General features: G+C 51.7%; 1 protein-coding gene across 1 annotated transcript in view; it reads left to right on the forward strand.

Annotated features, from left to right (window-relative positions):
* Positions 1–4,438: 4,438 nt before the first annotated feature.
* The window catches only part of CORO2B (coronin 2B), a 127,736-nt gene continuing 113,622 nt past the window's right edge, over positions 4,439–18,552 (forward strand). Inside the window, exon 1 of the mRNA XM_036238596.1 lies at positions 4,439–5,169. Coding sequence (XP_036094489.1) covers positions 5,155–5,169 — 15 coding nt within the window. The 5' untranslated portion in view covers positions 4,439–5,154. The remainder of the gene's footprint in view (positions 5,170–18,552) is intronic.

An 18,552-nucleotide genomic window follows, 5' to 3' on the forward strand; every position in this document is an offset into this window, starting at 1 on the left:
CCATTCGCCCTAGCACTCCCCCAGAGTCAGCATTATGTGTGTTGTACAGCGGCCATGAAGAAAGGAGGTGTGGGATAAAAAAGAGAGGGCAAGTGAGAGTGAGCCAGAAGAGAGAGAGAGAGAGAGAGAGAGAGAGAGAGAGAGAGAGAGAGCGCCATCCATAGAGATAGGAAGATGGAGACAGAAACACACAGGAAGATGAGAAGGGCAGGGGGACAAACAGGCAGATGAGGTGGAAGGACAGAGCTGAAGGAGAGACAGGAGAAAGAGAGAAACTGTGAAAGTCAAGGAGAGAGAAGGAGAGAGGAGAGCCCCATACCAAGTCGTGAAGAGCAGTGGAGGGGGTATGTGAAGGTAAAGAGGGCAGAGAGGGAAAGGCAGGCATGGAGATTCAAAGCACGTTGAGGTGGAAGCAACAGAGAAACAGGTGGCGGGAACCTGGGGGCGGAGAACGTCGAAGGGGCGAGGGGTTGAGAAGACAATGAAGACAAGAGACAGAAAAACAAATGAGAACCAGACAATTACATTGAGGGAAGGGGACTGAACAAGGCACACATGCCGGAATTACCAAGCTAAGGAGGACAATTGTCCGTCCTTAAGCAACTGATCCTCCAGCAGGAAGTCAAACACATAAACTGGAAATAATAAAACAATGCTCAAGTGCAGAGGGAAGGGGGCTCATGGACTTAAGAAAAGTCCTGTGGAGGCTGGGCATCTAAACCACTCTGGTCACAGTTCAGGAAGGCTTCCTGGAGCAGGTGACCGCTGAAGAAAGAATCAGGAAGAGTCCGGTGGGTACCGATGGGGCTAGAAAGGTAAGAGTGTGATGAGACGAGGAATGTGGAGAAGCCCACACTGGTGGGTCTTGGAAGACCCTGTTTGGGTCTCATCCTGAAGACAGCAGGAGCCCTTGATGGGTTTCAAGATAGCAGATCTATGTGTGTTTGATCAGAGGGTGGGAGATGAGCCACAGTGGGGAGAATGGACAGGTCAGCACAGGCAGTAGGCAAGAAGACCAGTCAGGGCCCCCCAAACAAAATAGAATGCTGCACTAGAGCAGTAATAGCAGAGATGGAGAGGAGGGGAAGGATTTGAGGGGCAGCGAGATCGGCAGCGAGTACCTAAGGGCAGGTGAAATATGGACGTGTGCCCTGGGGTGGCATGAACGAGGCAGCCAGTTAGGACTGAAGGAGCATCTCCCTCCTACGGGGCTCTGGGTTGTATGCCCACGTACGTGGGTCTTTCCTAGGAGACGAAAAGCTTCTTGCAAGCCCCCTTCACTTTGTTCAGTGGCACCCAATTCGGGGCCTAGGCGAATGAATGCACTAGGCAGGGCAGACCCTGAGGTCAAGATGCCTGATGCCTCTCTATAGCATGCTGGGACATGAGCTAAGGGAGAAGTTAAAGGCAGCAGTTAAAGCTGTGTTCAATTGATTGGGCAGCTATCTAGCCTCTCTTATGTGCCAACTACTACTTGTGATGAAAAGAGGGGGAGGGAGAGACAGAGAGAGAGAGGCACACAAGAGCAAGTAAGCACATGGCCACAGCCCATCAAAAAAGACAGGACATTATGCATTTAATTTTGATAATTGTAATACAGTGAATCAGGTCACCGTGGAGGTACCGTCAGGAGAGCTACATAGAGCAGTTGCCATTGAAAGATGAACAGGAGTTCATCTACATAGAGCAGCTCGGCTTTGAAAGATGAACAGGAGTTTGTCACACAGAGAAAGAGGAGTAAAGGCATTGGAGGCTGAGGAGAGAGCCCGGTCTAAAGCACTAAGCCATGGAAGCATCTAGAGGAGGCTATAGCTACTACCGCATACTCTTAGTTTCTCCGCTATTTGTTAACACATTTCCTCAGCCTTCCTCTGGTATCACCTGCAGCTCAGGGGAAGGTTTGAGAAAGCTGAGACTTGAGCTGACTGTATCCCATCTCAAGTAAGAACTGGGAGACTTTCCATTTTCTGCCCCAGGGCATTCTCTAAGCTGAAGTGGTGCCTTCAGGGGCAGCCCTCAAACAGTGGGGAAGAGGAGCCTGTGGGTAAATGCCTGCCAACTGGTTCCTGCAACCAATCCTGACACATCCCAGAGGTCTCTGGGGAACTGGCCTCCCTGCCTCCAGCAGTGACCTTGAGAATACAATCTATAAAGCCAATCTTTATATTGGCTCTCCCTCCTTCCCAATCTCTCTATTCCAGCCCACTTTCGCACTCCTGCTTCCTGGGACATCTTCCAATCAAACCACCATCATCCAACTCCTTCCTCAGGCTCTGTTTTGGAGAGAATCCAAACTGAGATGGGCCATGTTGCTGGGGATCCAGACTGGGAGGTATTACATTGCAGAAAACACACACATTTCTGAGTATCTTCTGCAGGCCAAGCCCTTTACTTGACAAGGGGATATAGAATTCTTTGAGAGGGCCCTTCCTCTCAAAGACCTCGGTTCTGACGGGGGAGATGTGTCAGAAGTGGTGAGGCAGCAACATGTGAGGGATCAGAACATTTTCTTTCTGCCTTTGGAGCATGTCATGTGGGTTGTGGGCAGCAGATTGATGTTCCTAATTACATTTGGCTCAAGCTGATATTAAGTATTTATCTCATTCCCAGAACCTACAACACTGGTGGATGGTGGGGAAGGTGCCAAGAGACATGCCGGGTAGCTGAAGTTGACAATCTGGGATTTTAAACATCCATGGACAAGTCACAACCATGGGGGAAGGGTGACTAGAATTCTTGAGTTGCCTTTAATGGCTTCCAAGGAATGGAGGGTCCTTGAACAATCTTCGGGTACATCCTTCTGTCCTGAGGCTGACTTACCTACAACAGTCCACACAGGGCCTGTGACCACTTCTGAGGCTCGGAATCTTGCTGAGGCGAAATGCTTTGGTCAGTCTAATTTAAATTTCTTCTGCTGCGAGTCAAAGGTTTATTTTTGCTTGATTTGTTCTCGGTGGCTTTAACTATTCACTGAGCACCTACTGCGTGCCCAGAGAAGATACACCCTTGTGCTCTGGATGCTTCCAGGGTCATAGTCTATACCAATAGGAAGCTCATGAAAACAAGACCAGACATTCAGATCTAGATGCAACAGGTAGAGTCAGGGGAGCTGGTATTGTCAGGAGTGTAACAAAGAGGTGGGATGATGAGAAGTGGGGACTATTTGGATTCATGCAGTGAGGAGGGCATTGCTGGCAGGTGAGGGATTTGGTCAAAGCCATGGGGTCCAGCATGGGAAAGGTCTGCTCAAAGAAGATGCCTGAGACCCGCAGCAACAATGCAACCCCAGAGATTTAGTAAAGTCACTCAAAGCGCTCACGTGTGAAACCAGGACTAATAGCTGTCCATCTAGCTCCTAAGACAGGTGTGAAGCTCAAATAAGGCAACAGGTCCAGTGGCCCTGGAATTCATAGATCCAAAGCATAAAAGATTTCTGTTCAAGTCACTGTGTGATCTTGAGCAGGTCCCCTCCCCTGTTTGTCTGTTCACTCAACAGCAAAATGAGGATGGAAATTCCTTCCTCCTACCATTGCATTTAGAATTATAGGAGGAAATGCAAATAAAAATAGTGTGATGATCCACAAAAGGCTCTCCAGATGCCGATTACTCTATCATTATTGCTGTAGTGTAAATAGTGTGCTCCTTGAAGGCAGGCATCCGATCTCTACTGTGCCCCGCCGCCCCGCACCTTGCACACAGGGGTGTTCATCCACCGCTTCGACAACGTGGTGTACTTAATGGTGTTGTTAAATCTCGGCGCAGCCGGAAGCCAGAGCTTCCGGGCTGGCAGGGAGGTGGTGATGTATCAAAGAGCCCTCAGCCCTTCATTTCGGCTAACTCCTCCCTGCTCAGTCTCAACGGTTCAGTATCTGCCGAAACCGGTTCTACTCAGTTACTTGGGAGGGGGCCTGCTGCTCAAGACTCGCGAGGTCACTTTCAGGTGATTGTCCATCAAGTCCCTGAAGCAGCTCCAGGATTTGGAGTGATCCAGGTCAGGATTAGTTCACTGAGCAGGACGCACCTGTGTTTCCCAGATCAGCTCTGCACCAAGGGTAGTGTAAACACACCTGGGGCAGGGCCTGTCCTGTCGCTAGCACGCAGCTTTTATCATAAGGGGTTCGGTGTCAAGCTGGCGGCGCCGTAGAAAGCGCGGGCGCCGGGAGAAACGCCTGGGGCCAGCCTGGCCACGTGCCGTTGTCTGAGTCACGTCCCACACTGGCCCTCGATTTCCTCCCCCGTAAAATTGGCTACGATCGCTCACGGGCCAGCCTCTTCGGGAATTAGATTCCAACGATCGCTTATAGAACCCCGTCCCGTGACCCTGTGCCGGGGTCTGCCCCAGGCAGGGACGCGGGCGACGCTGCGGGGCTGGTGACTGCCACGCCCCTCTCCGCCCGCGGTGCGGCACTCACGGCCCGCGGGCCGACTTCGGAACCTCTAGGGGGCGAGCCCGGCGGTCTTCTCTGCCCACGCGGCACCTCGGCCGTCTAGCGTGTGACTTCACCAGCGTCCCCGGGCCAGCGCGGCATTGAGAGCCTGGGTCGCCTCCCACTCCCACAGCCGGCAGGTGCCAGGACCCCGCTTCGCCTAGACGCCTGGCGTCCGCGGGCCTGAAGGGGTTAAAGCCTAGGGCCTGGGCGCCCAACCTGGGCGCCCGGCCCGCGGCCCGGGAGCGGCACTGCCCAGCGGCAGGCAATCGGGCCGGGAGGCTCGGGGCGAGGCAGCGAGCGGGCAAGAGCTTCCTCCTCCTCCTCCTCCTCCTCCCTCCGCCTCCGCCTTTGTAGCGAGTTCCCGGCCCCTCTTCCTCCCCCCGCCCCCCAGCCCCGGCCCGCTCCCTCTCTCCCTTTCTTCCTGCCTCGCCTTCCTGCGGCGAAGGAGGCTCATCTATTATAAATGCACATTCGGGGCTGACATCAGCGACCAGCGGCGGGCGAGCGCCGAAGAGCGGTCCCTGCGCGCTGCCGGGCTGGAGCGCGGTCCCCCGGCTCGGCTGAGCCTCCAGCGGGGCGCGGGGAGAGCGCCCAGAGCCTCCCCGGCTGCGAGCGAGCCGAGCCGCGCGGGACCCCTTCCCGCCGCCGCCCGGGCCCCGAGCGGACCCCGGCCGCCGCCCCTGCACGCCGCGCCCGCGCCCCCGCAGCGCCCCGGAGTTCCTGCATGACTGTCACAAAGGTAAGCGCTCGGGACCCACCGACGCTTGCAGCCCCGGGCCTCAGCTGCGGGGGGGCCGCGGGGGTGGGGGTGTGGGAGGGGGCACTGCTTCTGGGAACGTGCAGCTTGCACTTCCTTTGCTCCCCCAGTCGCTCGACTCGCTCCGGCCCCCAAGGACTGCAGAGGGAAGGGGGAGGATGCCGCTTTGGCAGCCACTGTGGTTTGGACAACATCCCTCCGCACCGGCCCAACCCCAGGACTGCATTTTTAACCCTTGTTTAGGATGCTGCATTTTTAACCCCTGGAGAGCAGTGTTGGGCAGCTCTTTGGTGTCCCCCATTAAGAGCGCGCCGCGAGGAGCGTCGCTGGCAGAGACTGTTACTCGACAGTGGTGCAGGAATGGGCTTGCTGTCCTGAGGAGGCCAGCAGAGGCCAAAGCCCACCACACCTGCTGGCCTCTGCCGCCCATCTCAGGGACTCTGGCCCCACGACAACGCCAGTCAGTGGAGAAGATGCTCCCCAGTCCCAGGAGTTGCTACTGAGGATAGGAAAGATTCTGAGGTGACCGGCTTGAAGATATGGGGTGGGAATGCCACAGGGGAGGCTAAGATAGGCATTCTGGCAGCCCCCATCTTAGAGGAAAGTTCTGGGACCTTGCCACAGGGGCTCAGTTTTACTGGAGAGACTTCGGGGCTTACCTGTTGAGAGGAGGAAAGAGTTAAGAGGACAGCAGACAGGGTTCTGGAAGGTGCCCAGCATTAGGAGACCAGGGAGACCTGAGTTCACTCCCCAGCTCTACCCTAAGCCCCTGAATGACTTGGCTGGGCCCTTCTGCTTTGGGCCTCAGTTTCCTCTTGTGGAATGTGAAGATGATAATATGGATCCTGAGGGGCATGTTGGGCGGTTGTAAAACCAATGAGATCAAGGGTGCAAACCCACATTTTTGAGAGAATTCTGTCAGAGTAAGGAACTCACAGTCTGGCCTTGGCCTTGAGTTTAGTGATCCATGTACCCAAGGCCAGACTCCACTAGCTGTTCAGCTGGCTTTCAGCATTGGAGAGTTAGAGGCCAAAGAGGGAAGGCAGCTTGCTTTTGGTCAGAGCAGCGGACCAGATGGAGGGTCAGCTATGGAGGCATCAGGAAGGGTGGTTCTGGCTCCTTTTGATAAACCAGGGGGCTAACCATGCCTCCTTAACATCTGCCACAAGCAGCATAGTCATTCACGGTCTTTGCTCAATTTCAAAATTGGGACTTGGAAACATTGTGGGAGGATGAACTTGGGGGCTGAGGAGCTATCTCAGCTCTGGCTACTATTGGCTGCTGTGACCCACAAGGTTAGGCTGCTTAGAGTTTTTGAAATGATGCAAATGCTATTCGTCTGGGAAGGATTATTATCATTAAGGTTATTAACGTCAAAGATGTTGGGGAAGAAGAGTAATGGGTAGGCCTGGATGAGAGATAAGGATGTGAGATTTGTAATAATCGCACTGAGATTTGACTTAGCCTCCTCTGTGTCTCTTTACATAGTGAGTTCAGCTGTCTTCCTTCTTAGGATGCCTACAAAAAAAAAAAAGGTATGTTTAACCCTCCTTAACAGAGGAAGAGACTGAAACTCAGAGAGGTATAATGGTTTGCCTAGGTCACACAGCCAGTAAGTAAGTAGCAGAGCTGGGGTTTGCCCTCAGATCTGTTGTAATCAATGACCTTTCCATTGCTGTGCACTGTCGAGTACCCTGGAGATTCGGTTATTTCCGTGGTAGAGGGACGTTACTTGGAGGCCTGGGCCCTGGACTGGGGAGTCCATAAAGGTGGGCCCTTGTCTGTTAAACCCACTTGCAGGCCTGGCCTCTTGGTATTCGGTGATTATTCACTAATGCTCCCCCTCCCCCTTCCGCCACCTAACCCCCTCTGTGTTTCTCTCCTGCTCTAACCAACGTGGCATCAGTTTAAGCCAGCTGAGAGGATTAAGTAAAATCCCCATCTTAACCCTATCTTCTCTCCCTTTGCCAGCTCTTTACAGACTAGCAGCATTCCTATGGGGGAGGTTCCTATGGAGGAGCAGGAGGGCTGCAGGAGAGGGGCCTGGGTGCAGTCCCACTGCCCCAATGCCTGCTAGAGGCACCTTCACAAGTTTTAGAAGAAACCACAGTGCCTGGCCTCTAGTCCTAGATCAGCCACTAACAGGCCCTGCGACCTTAGGCCAGTCACTTTCATCTCAAGGTCTCTATTTTCCCATCTGTGAAATGCAAGAATTAGTTTCAGTGATGTCTAAGATTATTTCTGCTGGGCCTTGGGACATCTTCAGCTTCAGCAAGGAAGTCAGATCTCACGGAGATTGCATGGCCCTTTGTTCTCTGGGATGTGGCCTGGTTACAAGACAGAGATGAAGAAGAACCCTAAAGGGCATCTAGGAGGTGATATCACTGTTTAAAAACAGGGGGCAGTAGGCAGGGAAGGGAATAGCTTAGAGGGCGAGACCACAGCCTTTAACTGCTCTGCCTCCAGGCACAGGGTCACCCCTTTCCGATGAGCCTCAGACCCATGCCCTGAGTTTTGTGGCAGGCCCCTGGAGGGCAGAGTCCTCAGGCCAGGGCTAGGTGTGGATTGCAAGGGATGATCTAGTTAGCCCAGAGAGCCTGGAAAGTGAAGGAGAGGAAGCCAGGTGGCAAGTTGCATTACCTTAGAGGAGGTCTGCTTCTGTTTCCCCTTTACTACCCTCCCTCTCGTACGTACCCCAGTCCCATTCATTGTGGGGTAGAGCTAGTGAAACTGCATATAAGGCCTGGAGAGAGGGGTGGTTCTTGGAGGGACTCCTGCCCCGACTAGCGACTAGTGCTACAGATTCAAAGCCATGCAGATCTCTAGGATTGTGACCTTCTAGACTGATGGCCTTGTTTCTAGTTACGACATCTTAAACTCTGTTTCACTGTGTGTGTTTTAATAAGCTACCTTAGTTCCTTTATGCAACGAGGAGGAGAAGAAAGGAAGAAAAAGAAAAGAGAGTAAAAGGAAGGACCAGATGCTGCTTCCCAGACCTTGAGCATTCGCAGGAGGTCAAGGCACCATCTCTTCCCAATTTTAGTTTCATATCCCTCCACAGGGCAAGTCAGGTGCGGGGGAGTAAGGCCGCTTTCCTGGTAATAAGACGATTTTACTCCAAATAATTTTATTTTTTGACTTCTCGTGCCTGTTTTTTAAAATAATTTTTCTATCTCTTCCATTTCAGTCAGATGCTAGTATCTGTTCCAAATATTTGTTTCTAAACTGCCATCATCCACGAAAATAAAACAAAATACGTTAGCGTTGCATGCAGAATACAGGTCAATGGGCTATAAGAAAAGCCTGCAAGCTGTAATGTAGGACTTTGAGAACGCCTTTTGGCTACTCAGATGTCCTTTGATGTAATTTATTGGGTTTTGTTCATGATGTGACCAGAGATGGGGCTTCTAGATAAGAAAGAGATGGTGGTTTATAGTGTCTAGGCTTCCTTATTCCCTGGTATGCCTTGTTAGGTTAGATGCCAGTGAGCTCAGTGCTTTCCAAGTTTACAAGGCTAGTTTAGCAGGTCTGCTGTCCAGGAACAAAGTACCTCAAGCAGCAGAAATGCCTGCTACACCTCAGGAGGACTTAGGAGAAGGAATGTAGGCAAAGAGGAGATTCTGGATGCCAGCACCCGCCCTGAGCAGTCAGTTCCACAAGCAGCATGTCAGCCATGCCTTGAGCCTCTTTCTGCAGGTCAGCCTTCTCTCTCCCGCCCCTGTCTGGCAGAGCTCAGCTCACTGCTGGGAGCCTCTGGCCCTTGCTGAATGTGTTAGGACCAAAGATGGTGTTGCTCTCCCAGGTAACTAATAGCAGTTAATTGACAAAGAGTGTGTGTCTCCAGAGCCCCATAGAGTGGCTCACAGGGGGACAGAATATTTCAGTGGTCATATCATCCCTCCCTCTCCCTTGACAGATGAGGGAGCCGGGGCCCAGGGAGCAGAATCGTCTCCTGCCTAAAGTCACACAGCAAGTTCGAGGCTGATGGGGCTGGAACCTGGGTTTTCCTGACTGCTGGTCAGTGCTCTTTCTACCTGGCTGCCCTGTGAGGGTGTCTTCAGTTGACCCAAACAGGGGCAAGTGTTTTGGCCCCACTCCATTAACCCTACTGTACTGGCCCAGCCTGGACTACTGGTGTCTGGCTTTCTCCCTTTTGGGCAGCCTCTTCCCTTAGAGACAAAGTGCTGGGGTTCAAGGTGCATGGGAGCCCTTGCTATACCCAAGTCAGGATGGGTAGGAGGGGAGTACAAGGCCCCTCTGCCTCCATCTCCCTGATCCAGAATGTAGCCTATGTAGAAGATGCCTGGAACCTTCCCCGCCCCCCACTCCCACAAGACATCCCGCTTTGCAGCACCTCTTTCCTGCCCGGCTCTTATGGAGAGAAGAGGTGTGAGAGCCAGCATGTCACTGAGCCTCAGTTAAAAGGCACACACCCAGCTCCCAGACATGTAGGGGCAGGGTGGGGGTTCTGCCTGTCCTGCTCCACACGCTCGTTACACCTCCTCCTTGCTTTCACTTCTTCCTGGTAACTAGCATTCTCATGCAGAAGGAATGAGGCTAACATTCACTCATTCGCTCAGCCAACACCCTCAGAGTTTCTACTTTGGGCCAGGCCCTGTGTTGGGCATTAGGGTAACAGAATGCATAAACCACCACTCCAGTACCTTTGAGGAGATGGATGTAGAAAGAGTTGTGCCAAAGTCCTGAGTTAGGAGTCCCAGGTCCAGGAGACACAAGCCATGAAAGGTCTATCTTGCCTGCGAAACCCTAAGTGCTCAAGAAATGCAGGCTCTTTTCCTTCCTTACTGTCTCACCCCCTAGGCAATGAAATTCACTCTCCAGAAGAGTTCTGGTGAGTTACTTGAGGGTGCCCAGAGACCCTGTGTTCCCTTGCCCAGGGGAATTGCTACCTTGGCACCTATGATAGCAATTGGAGGCATCTGAGAAGGATCGTGAGGTTCCCCAGGGCCCCAGAATCACCCCACAGTTGGCCAGCCCTATAGAGTCAGCATAGACTTGAGCTTGGCCAGTTTGGGAGTGTGGACACTGCCTGGACCAACGGCCTGGCAGCATCAGGCCCTGGCATCTCAGCGATGGAGTGAGTTTTTCCACTTCTTTCCCAGGTTGGCTAGCCTGGAGCAGACATGGCCTCAGCCGCCGCCGACTCCTGGCACCGGGGCGGCCCAGATTCTGATTTGGATATGCTGGCCACAGAATTTGTCTGGTGTCCAGGGGATGAGAGAATGTGCAAATTCCCTCTGTCCAGCCCGCTTTCCTTCCCTCTTCTCTTGATCAGCTTATTCTGGTTGCCTTCTTTTCCCTCCATGTGGACATCCAAAGGCTCAGGTCCAGCTCAGAGCAGCCGGCAGCCTGGGGAGTTGGAGCAGCTGGCATGGAGCAGGCCCTGCCAGGGAAGGACAGATGCAAATCCAGTGGCTTCCACATGAAAAGAAGCTGTTTAGAATGAGCGTCTCCTTTGTGGGCCTGGAGTGTGGGACCAGCTGTGAAGGAGGCACAAGTGTGGGGAGGGAGGAAGTAGGGGAGGAGCTGCCACCCGCCCTTCCTCACCCCCTCTCCCCTGCTCCCCACAGATGCCCCTGGAGGGACTTCATAATTGGTTCCTGGCTGGCACCCTCCTTCCAATTAATTAACACAGTGATGGGAGGTGCCCAGGTTTGCTCAGGACTGTGTCCTGTTTACAGACTACAAACATGGGTGACTGCACTGAATCCCTTCCATGGTCCCGTGGTGGGGGTTCCCTTATTTACAGATGAATAAACACAGTCTCTGAGTGGAAAGATGGCCACACCCTGGTCACAGAGCCAATGTGGGTCAGAGCTGCGATGCATACACAGATCTTCTGACTTTAAGCCAGAACCTTCTCAATCCGATCGCATAATCGTCCACGTCCAGTGAAGATTAATCACCATCATCACGAGAATAAGTTATTAAGCAGGCATTGGGCATGCATAATCCTGCTTACTCTGTACAATCATGAGGTCTATTCTGTCATTGATGATCCCATTTTCCAGAGGAGGAAATTGAGGCTCACTGAGAGTAGGTGAGTTGCTCAAGGCGTCAGGTTTAGTGGATGGGGGTGCGGGGGTCTATGCCTGGGCTGTGTGACTCCATAGCACACACACATCTAACTTCTAGGCGTCTTGTGCAACATTCCATTCTCCTCCGCTCCCCACCTCTCCCAAGGCAGAGGGCCTCTGTCTGTGTGTCTGTGGTCCTGGCACCGAGGCGTGCTTCGCAAATGCTGCTTGCCTTGAAGGTGACACTTGTGGATGTGTCCTACAGAGACTTCCCTATAACCTTTGCTGGAGCTGGGAATCATGTAAATAATTTGGGGAACGGTGCTGGGTGAAGAGGGCACTCTACACATGGCATCTGACACCAGATAAGGCTGCTTAGGCGGGGCGGGCCAGCCCAGGGCCAGAACAGGTGTGACTGAGACACCTTCCCTATTTCCGTAAAGCTTTGTGTAGGAGGCACAGGTCTGTGGTCCAAGCCTGCAGCCCTTACCAGAAATGACCTTTTCTCGGGATGGCCCTTGATTCCCAGGGGGTGCCAACTCAAGAATGCTAGCTTCAGAGTCAGACAGATGGCACTGTATCATTTACTTGCTATGTGTTCTCGGGCAAGTTGCCTAACCTTTCTGAACATCTGTTTCCCTATTCATTAATTGGGATTAATAATAGTAGTACTTAAAAGAATTGTTATAAAGATTAAATGAGCTGATCCACTTGAAGCACTTACCACATGCCTGGCAGTTAGTGTCAGCTATTAACATCAGGAAGACAGAAAATTAAAGAAATGCTGACAACAAGTGTCCTGGGGGTTATGAAATGAGAAGCACAGGGAACTCGGGGAATAATAGCGGGGGCCTGACCTAGTCAAGGAGGTCAGGAAGTGACTTTTAAGTCGAATCATGGGTGAGTAGGAGGGAGCAGGTGAAAGGAGTGGGCAGAGGAGAGGATGATAGGCAGCATGGGCAAATGTGTGGCGTCGAAAACAATACACCGGGATTGCTTCCTGCATGCGTACATGGTGATGGCTTGGTACGTGTAGGAGCTCATTTAATACTCGGAATGACTTCATGGTCCAGGTTATTATTGCTATCCTCACTCTGTAGGAGGAAACAGGCACGGAGAGGCCAAGTAAGCTGCAAAAGGTCATCCAGCGAGGCAGAATAGAGGCCGGTCCGGACCCCAGCCTCCTAACTCTGGGACTCTCCTTCCTCTTCCCTGTGATATGATGATCCCAGGGTGGATGGCTGGTCACATGGCCACTGAAACCAACCTGGGCAAGAGGGGCGTGGAAGTGCCACATTCAGTGGTCCAGCCCTCTGCCACCCCTCACAGAGTCTCCCTGGCTGTACAGGGCAAGGCAGGACCCCTCCTGGCTGGAAAGAGGCTCTGGGGAGGGGTCCTTTACTTTTCTGAAAGGAAACTTTGCTCTGGCAGGAAAATTTCCACGTTATACTTTTATTGGGCTCAATTATGACCATTTTTATTCTTTAAATCTTTCTGATGATCTGGATTGGGGCCTTGGTCTTTAAAGTAAAACTATAGGTATGTATATATATATATAAAACTTTAAGAGTTAAAAAGTCCACTAATTGTCTGCATTTTGGTTTCTGCCCTGCCCGAACTCAGAAAAGGTGGATATTTTCTGTGGAGTTCATGCCACAGGCTTAAATAAACTTACTGACCCCTGTGTGAGACAAATGGTGACACCCCGGGGGGTTCTGGCTGCCCAAAGATTGGAGCGTAGGGAAGCCCACATGGGCGAGTGCTCACGCTCATCCCTGAGAAGAAGCCCCCATGCCCAGTGTCACGCTGGAATGACCCTGAAACATATGGCCAGAGCTGGGGATTGGGAGGCTCTTGCCTCTGCTCCTTACGGTGTGGCCTTGGGCTAGTCTCTCAGCATCTCTCAGCCTCTGTTTTCTCACCTGTGAAAAGAGAGCTAGTACTCAGCCTCACTAGGGTGCTGTAACATGTAAGTAATACGGAACTATGTAAGTAAGGTCTTTTGAAAATGTCGTGGAAAAGAGATGGTTGATTGTAATGTTGAATTTGCTGGCCCTGCCTCCCCAACCACTACAAGTGTTTCACAGCCTTCATTGTTAGGCAGTTCCATCCAACAGCAAACCCACTTCTCCTCTGCTGTGGTCCTGACTTCCGAATTGATTCACACTCTGTTGGTAGAAGAGACAAGTTCATCTCTTCTAAAGAACCTCTACGTGTTCTTACTGTCAGGCTAGTTTGGTGCGGATGAAGAGTTGCTTTTCTCTCTTCCTGTTCTATTTTGGTTGTTTTAATATGCCTGGGACAAATAATCTGGCTATAAAAATTGGGTGTCCTGCTTTCATTTGAAAAGTGAGCCAAATAAAGCATCAAAACCTTGATCTGTATCATCCTGGCTCCCTGTGGAAGGTAGGAGAAGATCAGTCTCAGGGCACAGTCTTGTCCAGGTCTCTGGGCAAAGAGAGCAGGACCTCATTAACAAATGACCTTCACCTTTGCTCCAGACACATTCTGACACCCCAGAGGCTCAGATCTACTTTTCCTTTGGGTTTATAGAAAGGAATATTCTTTACTAGCTTAAGGTATTTGCGACAAACTATTTAAACATCTCCAGCGTGATTTCAAAACTAACAGCTTCGTGATCTGGAATTGAGGGAATTTCCAGGACATAGAACAGCTGATGGAAAGAAAGGTGTCGGTGGAAGTGGACAAAAAGATTTAATTAGTGAGTTTTTTGTTCAGTTTCATGAAGAAAATGCTGTTTTATGCCTGCCCTACTGACCTCCAGGTGAAAGGTCGGTTTGCAGGAATGCAGGGGGAATTTGGGATTCCGAGAAATTTGGAATTCTGGGAAAGGGGATTTCCGTGTACCTGAGGGTCCATCTAATAACTTTGTTACCACAAATCTGTCCTCTAAAGGCCCTGGATCTGCCTTCCTGCCATAGTCATTTTAATATCTGAGAACAAACTCAACTTATTGTAGTTTGAAGCTATTTTAGGGCCTGAGTTGTCCAGTTAAACCGGCCTTTTCAGAATCTGGAAATTTCTGTGCCTTGGAGCTCCCGTAGCACCCAGTCTCTACTATACCAGCTGCAAATAAAGGCCTGACGTGTTATGTTGTTTGCTGAGCATGGACCTTGACTCCTTAACTTCACTGTGAGCTGGCCGAAGCCAGGGGTTGTGTCTGGTCCTTTTTAGTACCTTTCACAGCACTTGTCAAGAATGTGGTCCAGACTTTGGTGTAAGGGTACAAGATCGGGCAGGATTTGTAGCAGGCCTAACCTATTCTCTGATGTTGCTGCTTGGGCTACAGCCTTTCACCTGTAGCTCCGCGAGCTGCCAAAGCCGGAAGGGACTCTAAAGAGATGTAACGGGATCCTCGATTTTGCAGGAGAGAAAACCAAGGCCCCCAAAGGTTTACCTAAGGGGGCAAAGTGGCCGAGCAGAGCCTGGGGCTCCCTCAGGTTAATGGTGGGCTCAGGTCGGGTGAGTTTCAGTTCAATGGGTTTTTCTGCCCTGGGGCCTGGACGTGGCCCTGGCAGAGGCAGAAGGGGCAGCTTCCGAGGTTCTTTCTGCTCGGCCAGGGAACTGTGATTACTGAGATATGGCGGCCGCCTGTCCTACGTGCCAGGCCACCACCCTGTCCTCCAAGGTGGCTTGTGAACCCCACTCTCCCTCCTGCAGGCCAGCCCTCCTGGCACCCTGGGCTGCAGGCGATCTTTCCCTCCTTTGTTTATGTGAAACCATTAGAAGGGCCTCTGGGTTGGGAGCCTGGGTTGCTAAGAGCTTTCCGCTGGCCAGACCTTATCACGGTTTGAGAAGTCTCCAGGCAAAGTTTTCCCTGGCTCAGAGGGAGGGAGGGAGAGTGGGCGGAGGGAAGGAAAGGGGGCCTCAGGAGCCACAAACAAAGCTGCCCTCCCTGGGCCCCTGAGAACCAGTGCTAGAGCGGCCTGTGGGAGCCACAAGCTCTGTGGCCTCCACTTTGGAAAAGCAGCAGGAATGATGCAGCAAGTTCTCCTGAGTTGCACAGTGAGCACGACACATCCATCATCTCATATAACCCCACGCGTCTGCCGGTACCCCCACTTAACAGAGGGGAAAACTGAGCCTCAGACCCACACAGTGAGGAAGGGTGACCTGGGACCTGACCCTGCTGTGTCTGATTGCACAGCTTTGTAGACACTTAGCGGGCCCCTGGCCTGGCAGTGGATGAGTGACGGTGCTGTGTGCTTCCTTGTTCAAGAATGCCCTCCCAGTCACCGTGCCCAGAGTACACGACTATACAGTTTAGATTCTTTGGGCCTTTTAGATGTTATTAAAATGTAAATTCCACTGGGAGAGGTAATGCCTTAAGTAGTTATCATTGACAAGGCCCAGCCCACTGATAGCAGGACCCTAAGTAATGAGAGTCAGGGGAGTTTTCTGAGGAGAAAAGTGAGGCCAGAGGAGACAGCGGTTGCCATGAGCCAGCTTTGCCAGGGGAATGGGAGTGGAGAGGCTGCCCACTATTTTGTTTACTTCCTCACCCTGGCCGCCTTGCTCCCCTGACCATTGACTGCTCTCCCCACCCCTCACCGCCAGTCAAATAAAACAAGTCTCTCAGATTCATTCAAAAATCATTTGCTGAGCACTTGTGTGCCAGGCCCAGATCACGTGGCACAAAGAATGCAGGAATGAACCCAAACCATCCCCTCCTCAGGGGGATCCTAGTCTAGGGGAAAAGACAGACCACTCAGAAGGACACACGGCTACAGGGATGTGGGGGAAGGGAGCTGGCGAGCAGGGGTATGGGAGGGCAGTGGCAGAGGTGTGTGCACAGAACTCTGAAACCCTGGTGGACCGGGCGGGGAGGTCAGGAGAGGTTTCTGGAGGCAGAGATCTTAGCTCAGTCTTCAAGGATCAGTAGGCAGAGGCGGGTGATGAGCAGGGTAAGGCATTCCAAGTAGAGGGGGTGGTGTGAACAAAGGCATAGAAGAGGACACGGCGTGGCTTATTCTAGGACAGACAGGAGTTCGATGCTGCTGGGTGGAAAGGGGAGGACAGCACATAGTTAAACAGGCTGGAGAGGCAGGTAGGAGCCAGGGGAGCTTGAGCTTCATTCTGTGGTGCTCAGGGAGCCTAGAGGGGTTTTAAACAGAGCGCTGACATTGTCCTACTTGTACTTCAGTGGTCAGCCCCAGCCCATGTTGCCCTAGAGCCAGAGAGGTGATGGGTCATTCACAAAGCCTATGTACATGAGGTAGGGGTTCGGTTCCGGCCCCAGCCCAGATTTCCTGCGAGCATCTCCCTGGGTCTGGGAGTAGGCAGTGCACCTGCCTCTCTCCATTGAGGAGATAGCCCTGGCTGGGACCATTCCACGGCACTGGCCTTTCCTATCCACCTGGGGCTGTCAGAGAATTTGGGTGTGGGGACTGAGAAGATAGAAGGAGGGGGCAGAGGGCCAGAAATCTCCTGCTAAGAAGACTTGGTTATGGCATGGTGACCACTGCAGTGGAATTTTGGAGGCTCCTGCCTAGATCCCAACTCTGACGTTGTGTGGGTATGTGATCTTGGGTCGGCTACTTCCCCTCTAGCTGGGACTCAGTTTCTCTAACTATCTTACAATAATATCACTTGGTTCAAGGCTGGGTGTGGGAGTGAGCTTACGGATGTGCTTATACCCTGAGCTTATTCCTGTTGCTGCCCAGCTTCGGGCCCAGGCCCACCCTCCTCCCTCCCCCAGCTCCTCTAGAACCTGCAGCCAGAGTCTCCTTCTGAGCTGTACACACACACACACGCGCACACACACACACACACACACACACTCACCCAGACTGCTCAGGGTTGTGAAAAGTTCACAAAACTTGGAAGTTGAGGATGAGAGTTTGGATCCTGGCTCTGCCACCAGCTTGCCCAGTGACTTTGAGCAGGTCATTCAGCCCGTGTGAACCTCTCATTTGGCGTAGACATCAGCCCTTTGCACACGTAAGAAGTGTGAGTCAGCCTTGTCCGCGTCTCTTTAATACACCCCACCTGTGCTGCTGATTCTGCCTCCTTCAGCCATAGGAACATTTTGGTGAAAATTCTATTCAGTTTTCAGTGGTGACCTGAATAAGGGCTAGGGTATAATAGTAACTGGGATACGGCACCAAAAAACCCTTCTAGAGTGACAGTGGTTAGGCGAATATGTGCATGTGTAAAAATTTGTCAAGCTGAACACTTAAGGTTTGTGCACCTGTAGCCATGTCAGACATATTTAATATCTGAATGTTAATATTTTATTTTATTACATAAAATAATCATTTAATTATATTTATTAATAAAATGTTAATATTTAATGTATTTATATTTGATTTTTTTTAATTGGACAAAAAGTCCTTCTTAGCTTTCTGATTCAAGATTCATCTCTCTCCATCTACTCATATACTTATTCACTCTACCAATATTTGTGCCCCAGGCAGCCCAAGCACACAGAGGTGAAGGAAACGCAGATGTGTGCATGGTTGTGGGAGATCAGGGGTGCAGAACCTTGGGTGGCTCTCTATTGCCATTAGTAACGATTCTCAATACTGGCTGCAGATCACCTGGGGATGTTCAAATGCTTGTCCCCAGGGCCAGTTTCACGGGTGTGCGACCCCGACAATGCTTGAATTCATGTTCTGACACTCTCCTGAAATTCTTTATAATTGTCGATCAAGGGGCCCTATAAATTATGTCGTTGGTCCTCCCTGACTCCCTTCCCTGGAACAATAGAATCAGAATCTCTGGGAGGTGAGGTCTGGGCCTCAGGATTTCTTCAAAGCTGAGTTTCTTTCCAGGTGCAGCTCTTATCCTCTCACACTTGGCTGAAATAGGAGCTGGAGACTGGCTCTCTAGACACTTGTCGCTGAGTTGGAACGATAAGACCTCACACGTGAGAGTGTCACAGGAGCAGTTCCCAGTGGCAGTGATCCATGAAGGAGCTCAGGGAGGAGAGGGAGATCATTGTGGAGTGGGATGGTTAAGGAAGGCTTCATGGAGGAGGTGGTGCATGCGCCATCCTGAGAAGGGTGAGAGAAAAGAACAGGAGAGAAGAAAAGACAAAAGCAGAATAGCACTTAGGAAAGGGAGGGACTCATTTAGGGGGGAAAGAGAAGAGCCAGGCTAACTGGAGTGTGAGCGTGACTTGAGCAGAGAGATGTGGTTGGGAAGCCAGGATGGGGCAAGAGCGGGAAGCACAGGAAATGACCATCTGAGAAGTCAGAATGCTGTCGGTAGTGGGGAGCTGCTGAATATTCTGGGTCCAAGAATAATGTGCTCCATGAACAAACATTTGAATGAATAAATAAAAAGAGTGTTTGAGAGAGACTTA

The sequence above is a fragment of the Rousettus aegyptiacus genome, unplaced genomic scaffold (assembly GCF_014176215.1).
Source record: "Rousettus aegyptiacus isolate mRouAeg1 unplaced genomic scaffold, mRouAeg1.p scaffold_m13_p_3, whole genome shotgun sequence".
Lineage (NCBI taxonomy): Eukaryota > Metazoa > Chordata > Mammalia > Chiroptera > Pteropodidae > Rousettus > Rousettus aegyptiacus.